Source organism: Callorhinus ursinus, unplaced genomic scaffold (genome assembly GCF_003265705.2).
Source record: "Callorhinus ursinus isolate GAN/ISIS: 27379988/994484 unplaced genomic scaffold, GSC_fseal_2.0 scaffold7, whole genome shotgun sequence".
NCBI lineage: Eukaryota > Metazoa > Chordata > Mammalia > Carnivora > Otariidae > Callorhinus > Callorhinus ursinus.
In genome coordinates this window covers 7,212,385-7,234,945 of record NW_027397069.1, presented here as the reverse complement: position 1 = coordinate 7,234,945, position 22,561 = coordinate 7,212,385, and the positions used below count along the sequence as shown (strand labels likewise).

Here is a 22,561-nt window from a genome sequence, read left to right as displayed (position 1 = left end):
GGGCTCCCTGCTCCGCGGGAAGCCTGCTTCTCCCTCTCCCACTCCCCCTGCTTGTGTTCCCTCTGTCGCTGTGTCTCTCTCTGTAAAATAAATAAATAAAATCTTAAAAAAAAAAAAACATGACTTTGCCTTAGTAAAGATTCATTTCATTTTGCAACAGGAAAAAAAATGAAATGGCTAGGTCTGGAAGGCCGCTGAGGCAGAAGTTTGGGGAGCAAGGTCGCTCGGCCTCAGTAGACTCGCCACGCCTGGGATCTGACCACCTGCCAGCGCGGTGTGGAAGGGTGGGATCCCGTGACCACGGCACACGGCGCTCGAGGGGATGCCGCGCGGGATCGACGTAGGAGAGGGGGGCAGCGGGACAGCGCAGCTCTCCGCGACTGAGCGGCCTCTCGCACTCGCGGGACACCGGAACTCCAGAGAGTTACTGTCAACATCCTTGGGGGAGAGAGCCTCCGGGGCTGGGGGCTGGTGGGGGTGGGGGGGCTGCCCAGAAAGACTGAGCATGCGTGGACCGCGCCGGACGTCCAGTCCGGGGAGAGGTTAGAGGTCGCAAGGAATACCTTCGCCACGCCGGCCCTCCCGAGGAATCCGCTGCCACGCGGCTCCTCAAGAGCTGCTTCCAGGAGTTACACTCCCGCTCCTCCCAGGAACTCCCATTGCTTTTCTAAACGGGACCCGCGGCAGTCGGGAAAACCCGGACAAACGGATCCCTCCGACTGCGGACGGACTTCCCTTCCCAGGCAGGAAGGGAGGGGGCGGGCAGAGCGGCGTGTCCCACGGTCCGCGCATGCGCCGCTCGCAGGCGGCCCCTGGAGTGGACTCCAGGTGCCGGATTCGCTGCCACGCCGGGAGTGCGCCTGCGCGGTCGCCAGGTCCCTCCACCTCCACTTCCCCTCCCCCTGTCGCCCCGCGGGGGCTCCGGGTCCGGCGGGACCATGTTCACCAGCACCGGCTCCAGTGGGCTTTGTGAGTACCGGCTGCCGCCATCCTGGCTGTTCCCTACGCGCCACCCTGGGCACCTCCTTGAGAAGCCTGGGGGCAGCGGGGACCCTCGGGGTTGCAGGAGGTTTGGGGGCCGACCCTCCATCTCCGCGCCCGAACCTTAGGGGTTCCTTCCCGTGAGGGGCAGCAGGCACTGCCCCCACCTCAGCCTGAAGGGTCCAGTGGGGACTGAGTCTCGCCGTCAGACCCGGCCCCCACCTATGAACCCCAGGTGCGATGCTCAGGTGTTCCAGGGGCTGCTGCAGGTGGGCTGGACAGTTAGGGTCGGGCTGGGTGTCCTGGTGTTCTCCGGACTCGACCCCTTGTGCTCAGCGGCGCGTGTGCCAGGCCGAAGGAAGAGGCTGTCCTGGTGGAGCAGATGCTGGAAGCCTGCCCCCTTCCCAGTCACCTTGCTCCATTTAGGCTACAGAGGGACCGAACTGGCTCTCCCCCAGATGCAAATTTCCAACCGCTGTCTCAGGAGCTGACCGCTCAGGTTTACTTAGATTTCTTTCTTCCTCGGTCTCTCTTAAGAGTTTTTAGACAAATAAAAACTGATTAAAGTACATTAAAGTGGAAGGAAGTTAAGTCATTTGGCAGCAAAGTGCGGACATTGCTGCTGGATGTTGCTGTGATCTTTCACTTGAACATCAGTGGTAGTCAGCAGAGGGCAAAGAAGTATATATAGCCTTTTAAACCATTTTATTTTTTTCCCTGAAATTGTTTAGTTGACTATTGGTAAGGTGGCTTGTGTGTTAAGTAAACAGCACTGAGATGAAATACTGGTACAGCAACATGAACTGTTTGAACAAGTGTAATTTGCAATTGCTTGTCTCTGTTAGGACTTCATATCTCGCTTCATGACTGGGTATGGAAGCAGTTGACATTTCCAAATACTAGAGATCTGTTGTTACTGTTAGACATCTTTTCTGAGAATACAGGTCTTAGGCTGAAAATATCAACGCCACAGGCATCATTTTAAATCTTCCTCACTCTCAGGTTTTGGAGTGGGTTGAATATTTATGATTTCCCTTGTTTCATAATTAATTCGATTTATGGTACTCGTCGGCCTCAGAGTAGGTTACAACTACTGGCTAGTTAATCTTCCCCAAACTACCCTTTGGTTAAAGGACTGTTAACACTGCTGGTCAAGAAAGTGGTGTGATTTTTCTTGGGATCACACAGTGAGCCCTCCACTGGTGGATATAAAATTAATGGTAGAATCTTCAATTTTAGTTATTTCAACCTTCTGAGCTATCCTTACTTGCTGACCAAAATACATGAAAAAATAAAAAAGGTTACTATTACTGGGTTACTGTTTACTGTAGTAGTCACTGTGTTGGCAAAGTTTATTCAGCTTTGATACATGGTGACACTGTGGAAGGTCATACTTGATTACCTAAGGCGCAGGGTTGATGAGTACCGAATCCTAGGAACGAAACTCCTGCCCAGGGAGAGGTGTAGGCCAAGGCTTCTCCTCAGCTGTCTTGCCTGTTTCTAAAATAAGTGTATCCTCAGGGTAAGACTTGATGGGATGGCCATTCTTCAGAAGGCCATGTTTTATGTGCTCATTTAACAAACACTTTGAGCATCTATTGTGGGCTAGAAACTGTGCTAGTTGCTGGGATGACAATGTTGAACAAGTCTCAGTCCCTTGTGTTCGCAGTTCTTTAGTGGACGTCGGGCGGTTTTCCCAGGACTGGTCTTTGGCAAGACTGGGTGTGAGCAGTTATCTACTTTAAAATTTTTCCTTGCAAGGCTATCCACTGAGAGGGAAGTGATTTTGTTTAGCAAGTTGTGTGGCTTTTTGGTAAGTCAAAGTTCTGATCTTGAGTAAATATCCTGAGGAAGAATAACCTGCCTACCCATGACCCCATGGATGATGAGCTAATACGCTTTTCAAGGGAAAAAGTCCCTGCCATTTCCTACCACCTGCAAATGTCCCTCGTTATGTGACTTGTAGATAATGGTGTTTTAGTGTTACATTTGCCTTCCTCTGAGTTATTTATTCAACAGGTACCCATTTATTCTATGGGGTACCCATGTGAGCCACACACTGTTTGTGTATAGAGGATGAAGAGGTAAACTGCGTAAAGGCGACCAGCATCCAGTGAGTTAACAAACAATGTGATTTCCCATAGTGATAAGTGTCACAAAGACAATATGAGTATAATGGCATGGAGATTGAGGTTATGGTGGATGCCTGCTTCAGCAAGTGTGGTCAGGGAAGATATATGGAAACGTGACATTTGAGCCAAGACCCAAATGGTGTGAAGGAGCCAGCCACGTCAGAATTTGTTGAAAAATGTGCATTTTGCAGAAAGGGAACAGCAAGCACAAAGACTGAAACAGGCACAGCAGGGCATTTTCAAGGTACTAAAGAAAGCTGGGGCTGCCAGGGCGTTAAATCAAGGGTAGGGCATTTGTGACTATGTCTTTGAAACTGTATTGCTGTCTATCTAGTCATGTAATTATGACTTGATAGAAGTGCATAGGAAACATGTTCAAGACTTATTTTAGATTGCTTATAGACCAGTGCATCACTTAATTATGTGTTAATTAATAGATGTATCACTTATTATACTTACTAATAAGTTTTCCCATTACTTAGTCACTTCACAGTATATTCACTGTGCAACAATAGACTTAACCAACGTTAATTGCGTGTCAGATGTATTCCAGGCTTAGTTCCCACCCTCAAGGAGTTCATTTTCTAGTGGGGAAGTATTTTAAAAAAGAAATGAAACAACTTGTCTGCTTGGTGCTGTGGGTTTATTGACGGGGGGTGGGCTGGTGCAGGGAGAGGCACGGTTGTTACTGTAGGTGATATTTGAGCTGATTTTTGAGGGATAAGTAAGAGTTTGTCAGGCATGCAAGTGGGGAGAGGGCCTCAAAGAGGGACAGAGCCTGGGCAGGCCTGGCAAAGAGGCAGGAGGTAGTGAATTAGAGGATTGTTGGTTATGGCTGGACTGAGCAGTTTAAGCGGTGTGTGCTGAAATCATCCGCCTGAAGAGGGAAAAGAGGAGCTAGGGAAGAAGGTGGATGAATGGTTCCCTCCTCTTCAGGAACACAGACAGGAATGAATGATAGACCAAAGTCCGGAGAAGTGGAAGGAGGTGATGATCTAGAGCACTACTTGGGAATGCTTCACGTTGCTGGGGGAAGGAAGATGGGAGGTTATTGTTGGTGATGGGAGCAGTGTTTTCCAAATGCTGCCTGAGTCCTGGCTGCACAAAAAAAAAAAAAAAAAAAAAAATCAACCATGGAACTTTCTGAATGTCCATATTCCTGGATCCCATCCCCAGAGAGACAGATTGAGAAGGGCTAATGTGGGCATCAGAAACCTGAATTTTTAAAGCATCCCCAGGAGATTCTGAGGGGCAGAGAGATTTAGATCAAAACAAAAGGGTGGCCAGCAGCAGGAGCAGAGTGAATAGAGTCCAACAGGAGATGCTGAAGGCTCCAGTTAGGGGAGTAGCAGCGAGAATGAACAGGATGGGGAAGAAGGATTCTAAAGATGTGTGAGTAGGTAGGTTGTGTCAATAAAACTTGTTGGATTTGGGGGATGAAGAGGAGTTGAAGGTGGCTCTACGTAGACAGATGGTGTTAAAATTCCGTAAGGCAGGGGATGTGGAAAAGGGGGAGCTCGTTTTGTGGAAAGATGAGTTCAGCAGTGGCCGCGTTTAATGTGGAGGGGTCTGTAGTGTACAGAGATACCCGGGGCGGGGGGGGGCATTTGGAGAGAGGGAGCTGGACTGGATATGGTTAGGTAGGTGCGAGCTCTGCCATGGATATGAGTGAGGGCACCCGAAGCAGTGAGTAGAGTTAGGAGGCTAGGACAGAGCCTCAGGCGATTCTAGTAGCTGAGGGACGGTAGGGTAGGGGGAGACAGCAGAGTAGGCAGAGATGGGTGTTTCCTTGGGAGAAACCTGTCTTATTCCCCCAGTTCAATTTGATTTGCCCTCTTTTGTTGTCAGTAAACTCTTGAGCTCTTCACTCTCTCTCACCACAGTGACTCTGATCGCCATACTCTCCATTCCCCTTGTCTCCAGTTTACAGCCGATTTTTGGCGTCTTCCATCTCAGGTCTGGAACCCACAGTTAATTACTGGAGTTGCATTCTCATCGAGACGCTCAGAGACCTGGTACACGTGTCCCACTAGTCATCTGAAAAAACCCAGCCTCGTGTTCATGTGCGACGCCTAATCTGAGCTGAGTCCTTGGGTTCAGTCTCTCCCTGTGCTCTTCCCCCTTTCATCCTATCCTCGAGACTAGTCCCGGTCTCGGCCCATCTCACTGCTAATGCACCCCCACAATAAGGGCTGTCACTTGTTTAGAGCCACACTTTAGCAGTTGTCAGTGACTTCCCATTGTAGGTAATACTTGAGCTGAGTTTTGAGGGATGAGTAAGAGTTGGTCAGGCGTACAAACTTTGATTCCTTTCTCTTTTCCCCAAGCTAAAAGAATGAAACATTCTTCTAGCTGAAGCCCACCCTCCATCTCTTCTTAACTCATTCTCTCTTGCCTTTTCTAACACCACTTCTACATCCTCTCCTTTTAGAGGATGAGCCTGGCACATGGTTAAATCTGGTGCTTTCTCCTGTTGATGCTGTAGTGGGCTTTTCAGAGACTCCCAGAGTACTTCAGATCCCTTACCTGTGGAAAGGGGTGAATATTATCTATTTTGTTGAGTTGTTTTGAAGATTAAGGGTTAGGGTGTGTAAAGCTCCCAGACGAGGGTTAGGTATTTTTAACTGGATCCTTCTTCTGAGTGTGTTCTCAAAAATACAAAAGCATAGCCCGTCTGTTGACCCTGTCCTGTACTTTCCCAGCTGCTGACTTTCTTTTTCCTAGCCTCAGTCCTTGAAAGAGGATCTGCACTTTATTTCCTCTCCCACCTCCCTGCACTCTTTAGCCCTCTGCAGTTCATCAGCCCTTCTTTGATGGTTGCCTACTGGCACGGCTCTGTACTCCACCCACCGCAGCCTGAATCTACCCCACGGTGCCACGAAACCACAAAAACTACTCTGGACCAGGTGACCAGGGACTTCCACGCCAGCAAATCTACCGGATGCCTCCGGTCCTTGTCTTAGTGAAATGTTCTCTTGTATTGGCCTTGATGAACATTTCCTTCTAAAATTCTTTACTCCTTGACTTTTACGTTTAAATTCCATGCTCACCGGGTTCTCTTCATAGCCCCTGACCACATCTACGGGTTTCTCTCATATCCTCAGAGTTTACTGGATTTGGAAGTAGTGGGTTATGCTTACGGTAAGGAGGGCAGTTTCAGTAGCGCATTAAGGTTAAAACCTGCTTTGTGGAGGTAAGGAGTGAGCCAGAGGTAGACAGTGCAGATAATGAGAGTGGACCATAGGGACACGCAGTGGGGAGGGAATCTGGGGAAGACATAGCTGAGTTAGGCCCTTTGAAGACTCAGGTGCTTGGATGTTTTGCTAACTAAAATTCACACAGCACTGAGATGGAAACTGGTGCAAATTTATTAGCGTGGGAAATAAAGTTTTGAGCTGAACTGGAACCAGTGAAACTGGTTTTGATTCAAAACCAGTTAGGGAGCCTGGAGTCAGATGTAGTTAGGGAAGTTAGATGCATCCAAGGGTGTCAGCCTGCAATAAGGACATTCATCTCACTTTAGAGGTGGGTGAGCCGTAAGGATTGGTGGGGTCATTCACAGTCTGCGTACTCTGTCCCCCGAATGATGTTGAAATGGACACCTCAAAAATTTACCACTACAGCTGTTTTTTTAGGAAGTACCAAGCTGTGTTGTTACTGACATATTCTTTGTTTAGTTATGTATTCAGTGTGTTAAATACAAAACTTGTAGGAGATGATCAGATATTTTTGTCTCTCACCATCTCTTTAAAGTATACTCAGCTTGGAAAGCTTTTTGCCTTTGTGAAAAGGAATCAGACTTAGGTCTTTTTATTCACTCTTCAAGTTATTGATTCAACAGCTATTTAATGAGCACTCCCGTGAGCCAACCCCTCTTCTAAGTGCTTGGAATTCAGTAGTAAATAAAAGATGAAAGGTACATTCAAGTGGTGATAATCTTAGGGAATAGAAGTCACAAAATATAGGCTCAATTTAAAATTCAAAATATGCATTTAGGGGCACCTGGTTGGTTCAGTTCGTAGCGCATGCAACTCTTGGTCTTAGGGTCGTGAGTTCAAGCCCAATGTTGGACATGGAGCCTACTTAAAAAAAATCAAAATATGCAGTTGAGTATTTGAATCAACACTTCAGTCTTCATTTAAAGGTAAGACTTTTTCTTCCTTTTCCTCCCAGTGAAGACTTGGACTTGACAACCACTTGCTGTGAGAGAAAGGGGTGTGATTGGCTTCTGCTCTTTTTGTGTTCCCTTCTGTCTCTCAGATTTTCTGTTTCTGACCTTATTAGGTTCTAGATTAGGTGGAGTGGGAGGAGGAAGCGTGAGGAACTAGGATAGTTCTTGTGTGGCTCTTAGCCTGGTCCATGGTTAAAGCTGCCTCTCTTTGGGGCTCTTTAGGTTCGTGTGAGACTCCCTTGCCTGCTACTCTCCTGACTTGGGGGGATTCATCTTTACTTTGGTGGGCTTTATGGGTGACCCTTCGTTCCTTGGAACTTAGCTCCACCTATAATTTCCTCCTTCTGGAGTCCTTTTGGCTTGCTTAAGGGCACCGTCGGACTGAGCCAAAGATGACCCCACTGCTGGCTCTTCCCTGTGGCCCACCTCTGCTCTGCTGGGATGGCTGATTCTTTGCCTTGGTTGTGTGTTTTGAGCCCTGGCATCAACATGACTTCTCCTTCTCACACTCTTTAGGTTTCCCAAGGTGGAAATCCACTGTACCCCCACCACAGGAGTCACATATTTGGCTCACTGAATTAGGCCCGTGGAGCCCCTGACTCAGGTTGATGTGAGGGTGTGGTTGTACTCATAGCACTTGGATGCCCACTCCACAAAATGTTTTCCTAATTTTCTCGGTTCAGTAGAGAACTCTTGCTGTCCGCTCACTCTTCTTATATTCATAATCGGGCTGAGAGGAGGCTAAGAGTTATGGGGCTGCAACTAGATTAATTGTCTTTGTAAATTCTGCATTTTGGTGTAGAACCTCCTTTTGGTATGCAGCAGCCCTGGTATTTGGTACCTTAGTGGGAACTCTAATTTTATTATCTTGTTTTAGTTGGGTTTCTGTTTTGGGGGCCAAGATTCATTTGACTGGCCTCTTTAAAGGTGACTTTAGAATTTATATATTCCTGCTCTAATTTCATTCTCTGTTGCAGTAAAGGGTTAACTCATCAGGCCTGGGTTGCCCAAACCCTGCACAGTTGCCTTTAATGCTCCCGTGAGCCAACGGGGATGGAGAAGCTATTTCCTACATATTTTCCTACACTTTCTTAAGTTTTAGGGGAGTATATCCTTGAAATTCTCAAGGAATACACTATTTATTTAAGAATTTTAGCTGAGGGGCACCTGGGTGGCTCAGGTCATGATCTCAGGGTCCTGGGATTGAGCCTGACGCAGGCTCCCTGCTCGGCGGGGAGTCAGCTTGTCCCTCTCCCTCTCCTCCTCCCCATGCTTGTGCTCTCTCTCTCAAAAACAAAAACAAAAACCTTAAAAAAAAAAAAAAAGAATTTTAACTGAGAAGGAATGACAGGTGTTAATTAGGGAAGAACAAGCTTGAGGGAGGATGCTATTATTATTTTTCATTTTTTTAAATTATATATTTATTTAAGTAATTTCTACCCAACATGGAGCTCGAACTCAGGACCCCGAGATCAAGAGTTGCATGCCCTACCAACTGAGCCAGCCAGGCATCCCAAGGGAGAATGCTTTTATTTTTATTTATTTATTTATTTAATTTAAATTCAAGTTAGTTAACATGTAGTATAGTATTGGTTTCAGAGTCGAATTCAGTCATTCATCATTTATATATGACAACCAGTGCTCATCCCAACAAGTGCCCTCCTTAATGCCCATCACCCATTTAGCCCATCCTCCCTCCTACCACCCCTCCAGCAACCCTCACTTTGTCCTCTATATTTGAGTCTCTTACGGTTTGCCTCCCTTTGTTTTTATCTTATTTTTACTTCCCTTCCCTTGTGTTCATCTGTTCTGTTTCTTAAATTCCACATATGAGTGAAATCATATTTGTCTCTTTCTCTGACTGACTTATTTGACTTAGCATAATACCCTCTAGTTCCATCCACATCGTTGCAAATGGCACAATTTCATTCTTTTTGATGGCTGGGTAATATTCCATTGTAGGTATATACCACATCTTCTTTATCCATTCATCAGTCGGTGGACATTTGCGCTCTTTCCATAATTTGGCTATTGCTGATAGTGCTGCTGTAAACACTGGGGTGCATGTGCCCCTTCGAATCAGCATTTTTGTACCCTTTGGATAAACACCTAGTAGTGCAGTTGCTGGGTCGTAGGGTAGTTCTTCTTTTAACTTTTTAAGGAACCTCCGTACTGTTTCCTAGGAGAAAGCTTTTAAAAATAGTGTTTCTTTTTCAGTCTAAAAGTTATAGAAAGTTTGAAAGATAGAAAAAAAGCACTGTTAGTATTTCAGTTAATTTTCTTCATCTTTTTTTCCCTAACACATTTTTGTTCTTGTTTTAAATGAACTGATTTTATTATGATAAAATTAATAGAATTCATTAAAGAAAATTCCAGAATATGGAAAAGTAGTGGAAAGAAATAAAAATAGCATTTATTGACCTCTTGGTGTTTATATTCATATTTTTTCTAGTGCAAAAATGAAAATCCAAATAATTAAAAATAAATTTATCACACTCAAATACTGTTTTGTAACTTGCCTTTATTTCGCACAAAAGACTTTTAAAAAGCAGTCACAATGACTATGTGTGTATCCTGCTTTTCTCTCCTTTGTCATAAGCATTTCCCAAGTATGCTATTCTTACAGAATTAGGTTGGTGCTTTTCTCCTTTTTTTTTCCCCTATTATAATGATGTTTAGAGCATCTTAATTTTCAGATGTTTCTAGAAGTGGAAGAAGAGTAAATAAAGAGTATTAGAACTTTTGACACATACTGCCAAATTCCAACTCCAGAGGATGGTACGTATAACTTCACCAGCAATTTAAGGGAGAAAAGATTGCTTTACTTAAGTTATTACATTTAATTTTCAGAGTAATGCTAGGTATTACTATTCTGTTTTTGCCACAAATGAATATTTTGAAGCTCAGAGTATAATTTGTCCAAAATCATGTAGCTAGTACGCAGAAGAGCTAGGATTTGAATCCAGGTTTGCCTACTCTCAAAGTTGATGTAAATATATTCCCCTCTCCCTTTAAGGAAAATGGCTAGGAACAATGGCAATATAACTTCTAAGCCTTAGGAAAAATATCTGAGAGAAGGTATCACAATCTAAATGAGAATTCTACGTACTGTATGTTTTCTTAAAAATTTTCAATCAGTAAGGTGAGTTATTGTTAGTTTTGCTTCTGTCACACTGTAAGTTTTACTTATGTAACCCACTGCTTATGTAACAGTTACTACTAGGCTCTGTTCTAAGCAGTTTATATATATTAACTCATTTAATTCTCAGAACAAGGAGGTATTGGGATCATTCTCCCCAATTTGCAGATGAGAAAGCTTAGGCACATTTAAGTAGCTTCACTGAGATCACATAGCTGGTAACAAGCACAATTAGAATTTGAACCTAGACAATCTGGGTCCATTGTCTATGTTCTGAATGAATGCACACTACTGCTTCTCAGACTTAAGGAAGTTTATTTCCATTTCTCTCTCCTGACCACTGAGATAGTCGCAGTCTAGTGACGAATATAATAGCTGAGCTTAGCAGTGGAGCTGGTTTCTCAGTGCTTGGAAACTGCATTCCTGTTGCTTTTCCTTCCTTGCCTTGCAACTGCTACAAGTGCTTACTCCTGTGTTCTGCCACGTTCTTTTCAACCCCCAAGTCTCCCTCTGTGTTCTAAGTTGTAACCAAGATCCAGTTTTGCTTTCAGTAGGGATATTTTATGTCCTAATTAGGATCTTTTTGTCATAGCTAACGCACTATAGTTATTTGCATTTTCTTCTTTTTCCCTTTTCTTCCCTTAGTAGTCAAGTTATTATCTTCCTTCTTCCATTCTCAAGTTGTCTCAGTGTCAGTTGTTTTAATGAAGATGGAGCCTACCTTAAATCAAACTATGTTAAAAATAAATTTGTATGGAATTTAGTAAGTACAACCTGATAAAGAATATCTTGTTGGGGTGCCTGGGCAGTTCAGTCGGTTAAATGTCAGACTCTTGATTTTGGCTCAGGTCATGGTCTCAGGGTTGTAAGATCAAGCCCAAGTTGGGATTTGTGCTGAGCGTGGAACCTGTTTAAGATTCTCTCTGCCAGGGCGCCTGGGTAGCTCAGTCGTTAAGCGTCTGCCTTCGGCTCGGGTCATGATCCTGGGGTCCTGGGATCGAGCCCCCATCGGGCTCCCTGCTCTGCGGGAAGCCTGCTTCTCCCTCTCCCACTCCCCCTGCTTGTGTTCCCTTTCTCGCTGTGTCTCTCTCAAATAAGTAAATAAAATCTTAAAAAAAAAATTTTCTGCCCCTCCCCTCGCTCTCTTGCTCTCCCTCTCCTAAAAAAAAAAAAAAAAAAAAGGATCCCTGGGTGGCTTAGTTGGTTAAGCGTCTGCCTTTGGCTCAGGTCATGATCCCAGGGTCCTGAGATCGAGCCCCACATCAGGCTCCTTGCTTGGTTGGGAGCCTGCTTCTCCTTCTGCCTACCGCTCCCCCTGCTTGTGTGTGCGCGCTCTCTCTCTCTCTCTTTCTGACAAATAAATAAAATCTTAAAAAAAAAAGAATATCTTGTAAATAATTTACTCCAGCATTTCTGCAGTGTGCCTGTTGGAACTCTGGTAAACTTGAGTTTTGTTTTAATTAAAAAATTGCTTTAAATTTATTTTTAAGTCGAATATTATAGTGTTTATTTTTATTTTTTTAATTTATTTTTTTTTAGTAATCTCTGCATCTGATGTGGGGCTTAAACTTACAACCCTGAGATCAAGAGTTGCATACTCTTCTGACTGAGCCAGCCAGGCACCCCTTATTTAGTTTATTTTTACTAGTTTTATTGAGATATAATGACAAAAACTTTATATATTTATGTTGTATGTGGTGTTTTGTTACATGTCCATGTTGTGAAATGTGAAATTAAGTGTATTAACCTATCCATCATCTAACTTAGTTATCTTTGTGTGTATATGTTTGTGTGATGGAAACATTTAAGATCTACTCTCAACAAATTTCAGGTATACAATACAATGTTATCACCTGTAGTCATTGTTCTGTACGTTGGTTAAGATTTAACCCTCATTTAAATTATGATTATAAATAAGAATTGTAATTTAACCTTCATTTAAATCATTATTCTCTTTCCCTGATATTTTTCTTCAGATTTTTTAAGTTCTAGTGCCATTGTTCTCAGACATTTCCCAGTGTTATGTCATCTTCGTCCTTTGAATGTAACATAGAGTCTCAAAAAGGTGTTTCTCTTTCTGAAGGTGTTCTGAAGCTGAGTGTGGTCCTAATGTTGTCAGCCATACTGTTTCTTAAAGACCGAGGAGGCCAATGAGCGCTTCTGAGACCTTAGTGGCCCTGCAACAAAAAGGTTTAACTATACTAACTCTTTGATTCTAAGACTTACTGGGGATGGTTTTCATTGTATAAAATTTGGGAACTGTAAGGAAGAAACATAAAATTCCAGTCATTGTACTGCCCAGACTTCATCCCTGTTTACATACTGGTGTTGTGTAAATTTTTTCACCTGCATGTATATGTGTCAACATTTTTAAAAGCATAATTGGACCTATATATAGTTTCGTATTCTGCTTTCTTCATTTAATCTTTTTAAATGAATTTGCCTCATGTCGTTAATAATGTTCAAAGCTAACTTCTAACATTGTTTTGTTTTGTCTTATTACAAAACTGAAACATGCTTGCTGCCAAAAAATTAAAAAATTATGTAAATCATAATGTGGAAAGGAAGAGTCCCATATAATTACTTCCCCACTTCCCCAATAACCATCACTATAGTTTAGTGCTCAGTCTTTTAGACTTTTTCCATGTAAGCGCTTCCCTGTGCATTCTTTTCTCTCTCACACGTGTATACGTGTGTGTGTGTGTGTGTGTGTGTGTGTGTGTGTGTGTGGTTTTACACAGACATGGCATTCAAATACGCATTTTGTGGGCTTCCCCAAAATTATCTTAGCTACGGAATCATGACTTTGAAAGATTATTACATGTTATAGTTAAATGTTTTTCCTCCAGCATTTTCCCATTTAAACAGTGTTGTGGTGAGCATCTTTATAGTTGATTTATTGATCATATCTTTGAGTTCATCCTGAAGAAAGGATCACAGGGGCACCTGGGTGGCTCAGTCAGTTGAGGGTCCGACTCTTGAATTTAGCTCAGGGTCCTAGGATCGAGCCCCCACATCAGCCTCCTTGCTCAGTGGGGAGTCTGCTTGGGATTCTTTCCCTCACCCTCTCCCTCCACCTGTGTACTCTCTCTCTAAAATAAATAAATAAATCTTAAAAAAGATCACAAATCTGGAATTACAGGATTAAAAGAAAGGAACATTTTAAAGCTCTGGATCTGCACTGCTGATCCTTCCAGGAAGGATGTATCACTTAACGCTTTTTGGGAGCATATCTTTCTCACCAAACTTGTAACAGTGAAACGAGATAAGTTAAAATAATGTTTGCCACTTGAGAGATGAAAAAATGGCATTTTATTTGTGCCTTAATCTGCATATCTTTGAATGTCTGGGAAAGTGAACTTTTTTCTCTTTCATTTTTACTGGGCATTTTAATATATCTTTTGAACATATTTGACTATTTTGCCCATTTTTTTTCCTACTGGAATGTTAGCATTTTATTAAGTTGATTTATAAAAGCCTTTAAGGGTATAATTATTTGTCTTGATGTATGTTACAAATATTTTAACCACTTGTCAGTTGCTTTTTAATTTTATTCATGAAGTTTTTTTCGTGTAAAGCTTTTCATTCATAAATAAGGCATTAAAATAAGGGGATTTAGCTAATTAAGTTTTTTTTTTTGAAAATGACTAAGTAAACGTGTCTATTTAGGTATGACATGATAACCTATGTGGTAAACCTGATGGAATCTACAAAAAAGCTACTAGAACTAACGTATAAGCTTAACAAAGTTGCAGGATACAAGATCAATTTACAAAAATCAAAGCTAATAATAAGTTTTATTAGGCCAAATTCTTTATCAGGTCCTAGGCCTCTGAGATCTATTGAATATTCATCTAACATTTTTTGTATCTTTTTACCTAATTATGAAGATACTATATACTGCCGGTACAAATTTGAACAGCCCAGGAGAGGAAAAAGTGAGATGTGAAATTCTCTCTCAGTGCCAGCAAAGGTATGGAGTATATTCTTGTAGATTGTTTTTCCCTATGAATTATGTGTGTGTGTATTTAATATGAGTAAGATAAGCATATGGCAAAAAAAAATTAAGGATATTTATTTATTCATGAGAGAGAGAGAGGCAGAGGGAGAAGCAGACTCCCAAGGAGCAGGGAGCCCGATGCGGGACTCGATCCCAGGACCCTGGGATCATGACCTGAGCCGAAGGCAGACGCTTAACCATCTGAGCCACCCAGGCGCCCCCCAAAAATGAAGGATATAAGATGAATTCTCCTTACTAGGAGTAACCACTTTTAAGTTCCTTTTTCTTTGCTGCTTCTATTATAGCTACTATTATAGCTTTAAATGACATATTTATGCCTCTACTGATTTGTCAACTACTGGTTCTATTTATAGGTTTCCCATAATGAAAGATAAGGGATTTGCGTTCCAACATCTCCTTCATCTTTTAGTTTTCTTTTGGTTACTCCTTGAGGTGGTTAACCTTTATGATTTTAAATAATGGAGGAAACCCCTTTTTGTGATTTATCAATTTTTGGTACGATCAGTAGATGATGAGAAACTGGACCAAGAGCATGTGTACCTCTTCTCTCTAATTCCTGGTTTGTGTTCTGGATATGCTATGTGTTTACAGTCTGTTCTGTAATGATAACGAAGCCTTCCGTGTATTGTCAGTAAGTTGATTTTTATGTAGAAAATCAAAACCAGTAGCCCTATTTATGTTATTATGATTGTATATTTGTGGTAGAACCAAGATGTGTGGTTGGATTCAGAAGGAAAGAGAGCCCAGATCAGAAAACCTGTGCTGTTTCAAGGAGTCTCTTAATTCCTTCTGGTAGTTCTTCACTACTTTAAGTTCAACTCAACTACTGCTGTTTCTTGATTCTTGCATCATTTTCTTCTTGGCTTCCTCTTTGTTTTTTTCCCTGATGCTGGGGACACTCTCCTGGAGTTAACTTTTGTATAGAGGACACAGGTAGTGAACTTTGTGGATACATGCTTAGCCATTCTTGTACGTAGTGAAAGTAGCTGGCGTGGGTTTCCTCTTTATTTGTGGTAGGTCTTTGTCCCCATGAGGCCCATACCTTAAATGTCAGGGCTGACTGTAGGCTCAGTTCAAGTATGTGAGGCATGTGGACCAGCTGGTTTACCCGTACAGGGCGCAGAGGTGGGAAGCAGGCACTGGGGCAAGGGGTGGTGAGACGCCGGTGCGGTGAGCAGAGTTAGGTGGGCTTGGCACTTTCTGTGAATTTTACTCCTTAGTGACCCTCTTGCCACCTTGCTGTCCCCATTGCCTGTCACCCAGGCTGCCATCTGCTTTGGGAGTTTGACGTCGCCCCAAGCTCTTCTCTACTTTTTCTCGGACCCCCGGCCCTCTTGGGGTCCTCCTGAAGTGGTTTGTTCCCTTTCTTTGGAGAGCGTTTCTTAGATTTCATTTTGGGAGTAAAGCCTCTTTTTCAGCTGGGGAGGTGGAATGAATGGCCGTGCATGGGAAGAAAGGTGAGAGCGTGCGTCTGGGGCGGGGTTTGGTGGAAGGGGCTGCTGGTGCAGGGGTCACCATGCACACGTGCCGGTTACGCTACTGGAGATGATTTAAACAGGATGTGGGCCCCGCATGAGGTGTCACTGAAAGAAAGGTAAGGTAAGGACTCCCTTTCGTCTTGATCATATCAAAGAGCAAGTCTCCGGCACTAGTCCGAAATACCTGACAGCACTAGTTTCCTGTCGTGGCAGAGAGCAGGAGGTAGGCCCAGGCCTTTCTATCGGCAATAAAATAAGTGAGAATTTAGTAAAGTGTGCTTAGTTTTGTAGTTACCACCTGTTGATGACAAAGTGACACTCATTTTCCATTCACTGTGGTAATACTGAGTTTCAATTAAAATACGTTCATTTAACTAAATCATAGTAAGGTGATTTAAAGAAAATATTAAATAATAAGATAGGTGATACTGGGATATAGCAAAAACTGTGGTGCTGCAATGGGAGTGACTGAAGTTTGAGAAATACTCTATTCTAAGAATAGAGTAGAATAGAACAGAATAATTTTTATTATTCTGATAAGTAATTCATGTTGCTCATGCTTCTCCCCAGGTCTTGGTATTTATTGATTAGTTCCCTGGACTCATTTGGAAGGAGATGTTTTTCTGGTGTGTTTTTTTTTTTTTTTTTTAAAGATTTTATTTATTTATTTGACAGAGAGAGACACAGAGAGAGAGGGAGCACAAGCTGGGAGAGGGAGAAGCAGGCTTCCCGTGAAGCAGAGAGCCCAAAGTGGGACTCGATCCCAGGACCCTGGGGATCATGACCTGAGCCGAAGGCAGACGCTTAACGACTGAGCCACCCAGGCGCCCCTTTTTCTGGTGTTTTGAGGGTTGTTTTATTTCAGTACAACTTTAGAAGGGAGGAAAAGTGGACAGGTGTACAAGTCTGTCATCTTGAACTGAAATTTTATCTAGCTGTCTTTGTGGTTTCATTGTTTTTATTTGATTCTTTAGTCCCTTTAGAACCAGTTTTAGTGCTTAGAGTTTAAGTGTGGCTTTTTGTCCCCATCAGCTAGCCAGTCTCGGCACCGGGGGTTACAGATGTCAGTGGCATGCCCCCTCACACACAGATTCGGTGCCCAAAGGCCACATTCAAGTCCAAACAAATGGATTTTAAATTTGGTTCTCTTAGGCTTTTCCACCAGACACGAGTGGAAGAGGTTCATTGGCTCCTCAGAGATTCAGAGTCAGACTTGGGTTTCTCCACCGTATACATGTGTGTTCTGTTTGCATCTTTGCCCAGAATAGACCCATTTGGCCTGTGTTAGACACCTGCTGAGCAGATTACCCCTTTCTCATTTGTCTCCTCACATGTTCTAGTGTATACCTTTGTAGCTGTGGTACCCTTCCTTGTCACCCTACTTTGGTTCATTCGGAGATTTACTGGGTCTTTGAACATGTGGAACCATCTGTGGCTTGTCAAGAAGCTGTTACTGGCCATGCTTCCGTCGTACTTGGCCTTTCCAGCTCAGCCCTCTCTTAACCTAGCATTTCTCAGACACGAGTCTGCCTCTCCGGTGATTCTCTAGGCCAGGCTTGAAAGCTGGCAGGCCACACAGCTGTGTTTTGATTCGTGTGTTGGTGGTGAGGGTACAGGGGTGGGAGGAGAGTTACTTTCCCAACATTTTAAAGTTGGAGTATTAAAGACAGAAATCCAGATTTTGCTTGGATCTGGCAACATTGGGACTGAATTGTTACGTGACAGAAATCTGCTGATCATGTATTTTATGCCATCTACTTCCCCCATGTCTCTGATCCCTGCCTGGCCTTTTTAGGCACTTGAACAGATTTCCTTGCCAATAACCACATGTTTCTCCCCTTTTTAAAATTACTTTTTTTTCCTCTTACGGTTTATCACAGGATTCAGAACTATCCACAGATTCACTTTTTCAGAGTCGTTCCTACTGTTGAATAATTACCCCTGTGCATAACATTCATAGTTTTCTTCTTTTGGATTTTAAAATTATTAATGCATTATAAATGTATTCCCTGTCTAATTAGCACTTTTAACAATTATTACATTTTATGCTTAATGAAAGACTTAATGTTTTTGTTTTGTTTTTTTGTTTTTTTGTTTTTGAAAGGCTTAATGTGTGTATAAACTCTTATTAAGAAGGATAAACCTGAGTAGTGTCCCACATAGTGGCTGGGCCAAAATAAAAGCATAGGTGACTAAGGCCATTGTTGGTGACCTGCAGGTTTGGCACGCTTTTCTCTGGCATGTAAGCCTTTGTGTTAGGTTCTGTTTTAGAACTTCTTTTTAAATTTTATTGCTCTTTTTTGTCCCCCTAACTCAGGTTGTCTAAGTATTTTAGATATAGGATACATTTTTGTATCTAGAAAGTAAGTTCTCCTCCTTGCCTTTTTGTTGTTGTTTTCTGGAAACTCTTCGTCTTTTCTCCTCTTCATTTCCCTGATGAATTTTACAAGCATTGGTCCAGTAACCAGTGTTTGTTGGCTGCCCTCATGAGCCAGGCAGTCTGCCCGGTTGTTTGGTGACCTGTGTGAGGAATGGCCAGTGTGGCAGTTGCCCAGTGTCCTTGAATTCTCCTCCGTACATGAGGATGATTGTGGATGGCTTACAGCATTTTACTTTTGAACATTATAAGAAAATGAATGTGACAAAAATAAAGTTGGGATCTTTTGATTTCCAGGCAGTTTTATGGAAATCTTTGTTGAGCTGTCACCAGAAGGTACTCGTTCCTCCCTCATTTGGACACAGATTAAGTTTCGTTGAGTTTTCCTCTAGGAAGCTCATAGCTCCAAAGAATAAACCATGATGGTAACAGAAGGGGGCCCTTGCAGCGCACAGGTTATTGTACTTTTCTTGGACTTCCATGCTTATTTTTGCTCTAGCCGCTTTCAGATGAAATACTTGAAGTTACTTCATGAGACACCATTCTTGTGGAACCGTGAGAAGTTTACCAAATAGTCAAGTGGTCAGAAATAGAGAAACCAGTATGATAGGATACGGTGGCCTCTCCTCCCTGGGGTGTGAACCACACTGGGGTTTTTGACTCGTGTAGTTTTACATGGCTGACTTGTGGGGACGGGCACAGTTGCTGGGTGTCTACCCCCCCAGTCCCACCCCTGCTCTCTTTTAGCTGTGATGCTTCTGTAACAGCCCACATGGCTAAGCTTTGCAAGACCTTGTGGTTAGTGTCTTCAGTGCAGAAAGGAAGCATATTTTTATTCAGGTAAAAATCATATGGCACAAAATTCACCATTTTATAGTGTTCAGTTATTGACTTCCAGTACATTCACATTGTTGTGCAGTCATTACCACTCACTGTCTAATAACAGAACATTTTTATCTCCCCAAAAAGAAGCCCAGTACCCATGTTAAGCATTCATTCTCCATTCCCCTTTCCCTTCCTCTGACAACTGCTAATCTGCTTTCAGTCTCTACAGATGTTTAAATTCTGAGCTTTACTTGTGAATGGAATCATGCAACATGTTGCTTTCATGGCTGCCTTCTTTCACTACACGATGTTTTCAAGGTCCATCTGTCCTGTAGCATGTATCAATACTTCATTCCTTTGCTGACTGAGTAATATTCTGTTGTAAGGATAGACCAACATTTTGTTTATCCATTCATCTGTTGATGAACATTTGGGGGTTGTTTCCGCTTTTTGGCTATTATGATAATGCTGCTATGCATATTTAGGTTTTTATTTGAACATCTGCTTTCAGTTCTCTTGGGTATATAACAAGGAGTAGATTTGCTGGGTTATATGGTAATTCTGTGTTTAACTTTTTGAGGAACCAAAAAGATAACATGTAAAGTACTAAAAATAGTAATAATGAAAATCTCTTTGGACAATGAACCATGATGTCAAGATACCATATTTCCTTATTCTATATTAGAAAACCATTTTTTTCCCTTTAGAGTCACGTAGAACTAGGTTTAAATCTCAGCCCCTCAAATAACTAGCTGTAACCTTGGGCAAGTTGTTTAACCTTTCTTAGCCTATTTTTCACCTAGAGTAAGAAGGTAACTAATTGCTGCCTCATGGTTATAGTAAGCATTCACTGAGATGGTGCTTTTTAAAACACAGCACCTGGCCTAAAGTAATCCACATATACTGTAATATTATTATTTTAGGATAATACGTAGTCACCAAAGCCTGATTGCTATTCATTGCCACAAAGAGATGGCTGTGTACTTTGGTCATACCAAAGAGGTGAATGACCCAAAAAGAAATATCTTAAACTTTGTTGTTTTATATTGGCCATAGATGTTTTGCATCTTTACTTGGAGATTAATATATTGTCTGTTATTCTAAAAAATTTGTAGCATCTCTATTTTCAGAGGTGGTAGGACCTGTTGAGGAGAAGTGACTTTTTTTTTTTACTTTCATTTGATCATTGTTTGGGGGCTTCATATATGAACCATTTCCTGGCTCTACTTACAGAAAGGCCAGAAGATTGCTAGTGACCTGCCTTATTCCATTACATAGGGATTTAATGAAACTTTTTACTGAATTAGTAGTTAAACAAAAATTATTTTTTCTAATTCTTAAAATAGATTTTTATTAAAAAATTTGAATTTCCTGTGAACATATCATTCAGAGATTACCACTGGTAATATTTTGATAGATGCTTTTAAAAACCCATGTGCTATTTATTTACTATTTTTAAAAGTATTATGTAATAATACTGCTAGAAATATTTCACACTTATTATTTAGGATCAGTTTTCCAAAGCATGAACTTGTTTTCTGCTACTTAAAATTGAATATTATTCCATTTTGTGGATAGAACATAATTTACCCATTTTTCCTACTGGACTTTCATGTTGTTTCTAGTCTTTTTACTATTATAAACAGGTTGTGATGAGCATCTTTGTGCATATCCATGACAATTAGTTTGGGCCAAATTCCTAGTAAATGTAGACTTTTTTGGATCAGAGGGTTTATATATATTTTAAAACTTTTGGTCAGTTCAGCATTTGAGAAGTACCCACTGCTCTGTGTTGCACCCTCCCCCAACTGCAGTCTTTATATCTCCGTTCACAGTTGCATTTACTTTAGTTACACAAGGCCCCACTTTAATTTCTCTGACTGATGTTTGTGACTGTATTCTGTCTTTCCGTAAAACCTACCGTCCAGGTGAAAATCCCTTTTAGCCCTGGAGTTCTGTGGCAGTACAGCATGGGCAGCAGTTTTACTTTCAGCTGGATTGTCAGGGTTTGGACCTGGCTCTGCCTCTCCCGAGCCGGTACGGCAGACATCTTGCCTTGCACAGCATCTCAGTGCACTCAGCCTCACCTCTGAGTCCATATGTTTCTATAGTCTTGTTTGGATTAGCCAGACTGGTTTGGTAAAGCTTCTTTGTTTGGGCCTCCTGTGGGGCTTCTTTCTATGGCCACTCTAGACTATTGAGGGATGATGGATAAAAAATGCTTTTCTGTTTCTTCACAGGGTGATAGTTCTGAGATACATTCACAAGGCTTCCTGGAAAATCCCTTGGGATCAAGAACTTGTCAGGAACATCTGTCACTCGGAGTGGTGGCCAACTCGATGACGAATCCTTGTATTAACTCTCCCTCCCTGTTTGATTCCTCATGCTCTTCATTCCTGCTCCCTGGGATCACATTCCAAAATAAACCACCTGCCTGTAAACGTTTGTCTCTCCCTTTACTTTCACTGGAACCCAGGCTAAGACATTTTGTGAATATGGACAGGTAGCTTCTCTTTGAATCACGGTTCTCTCGTGTGTTAAGTTTGGAGAGGGTAGTTTCTACCTCACATCGTTCATTCACCAAATACACTGAAATACTACTATGTGCCAGGTGCTCTTCTGGGTATGGGAATATAGCAGAGCAAGACAGACAAGAACCCTACCTTCATAGAGTCCACATTCTGGTAAAGGGGACAGACAAAGAAGTAAGCAAACAAGAATTTCAAATAGTGAAAAAGTGCTATGAAGTAAATAAAATAGCGTGATGTGCTCTGGAGCAATAAAGTCATGAGAGAAAGCCAGTCTGAGGAGATGCTGTTTTGAAATGGGGACTGAGTGATGAGGATCAGCTGGACGTGGGAAGAACATTTTGGGTAGAGGGAGTAGCAAGTGTTAAGGTCCTGAGGTGTGAGTGTCAGGAGCCAAGGTAGTATGCATAAAGTGCCGTGTATAGTACTTTGCATTTGGTAAGTGCTCAGTACATGTTGGATAGGATTAGTGGTAAGATTTGATCAGTGGTCATTTGGCTCATGAGTTGACAAAAATTGACTTTGTAGAATAAGCAGATAATTGTAGAGGGTGTGAGTAGAGTTATGTGGTATATTTTTCTTTATTGATACAACGAAGTACATTGATTTGCATTGCATTCCTGGTATAAACTTCACTTGGTTGTGATGTTTTATCCTTTTTCTGTGTAGCTGGATCCAGTTTGCTAACATCTTGTTAAGAATTTTGCATCTCTCTTCCTAAGAAATATTGGTCTGTTGTTTTAATGCCTTTGTCTAGTTTTGGTGTCAGTGTAATGTTGGCTTCATAAAACGAATTAGGAAGTGTTCCCTTTGTGGTGAAGAGTTTGTGTAGAATTGGTACTCTTTTCCCCTTAAATACTTGGTAGAATTCTTCAGTGAAGCCATCAGGCCTAGAGTTTTCTTTGTTGG

General features: G+C 42.1%; 1 protein-coding gene across 4 annotated transcripts in view; it reads left to right on the top strand.

The window, feature by feature from the left end:
- The first annotated feature begins 754 nt into the window (after positions 1–754).
- Positions 755–22,561, top strand: part of UBAC2 (UBA domain containing 2) — a 168,413-nt gene continuing 146,606 nt past the window's right edge. For 2 of the 4 annotated variants that reach the window (XM_025874647.2, XM_073894373.1), the window contains exon 1: positions 816–969. In XM_025874647.2, the coding sequence (XP_025730432.1) occupies positions 939–969 (31 nt within the window). In that variant the 5' untranslated portion in view covers positions 816–938. Of the gene's footprint in view, positions 970–22,561 lie in introns of all 4 variants that reach the window. The other 2 variants (XM_025874646.2, XM_073894374.1) reach the window with 2 other exon arrangements.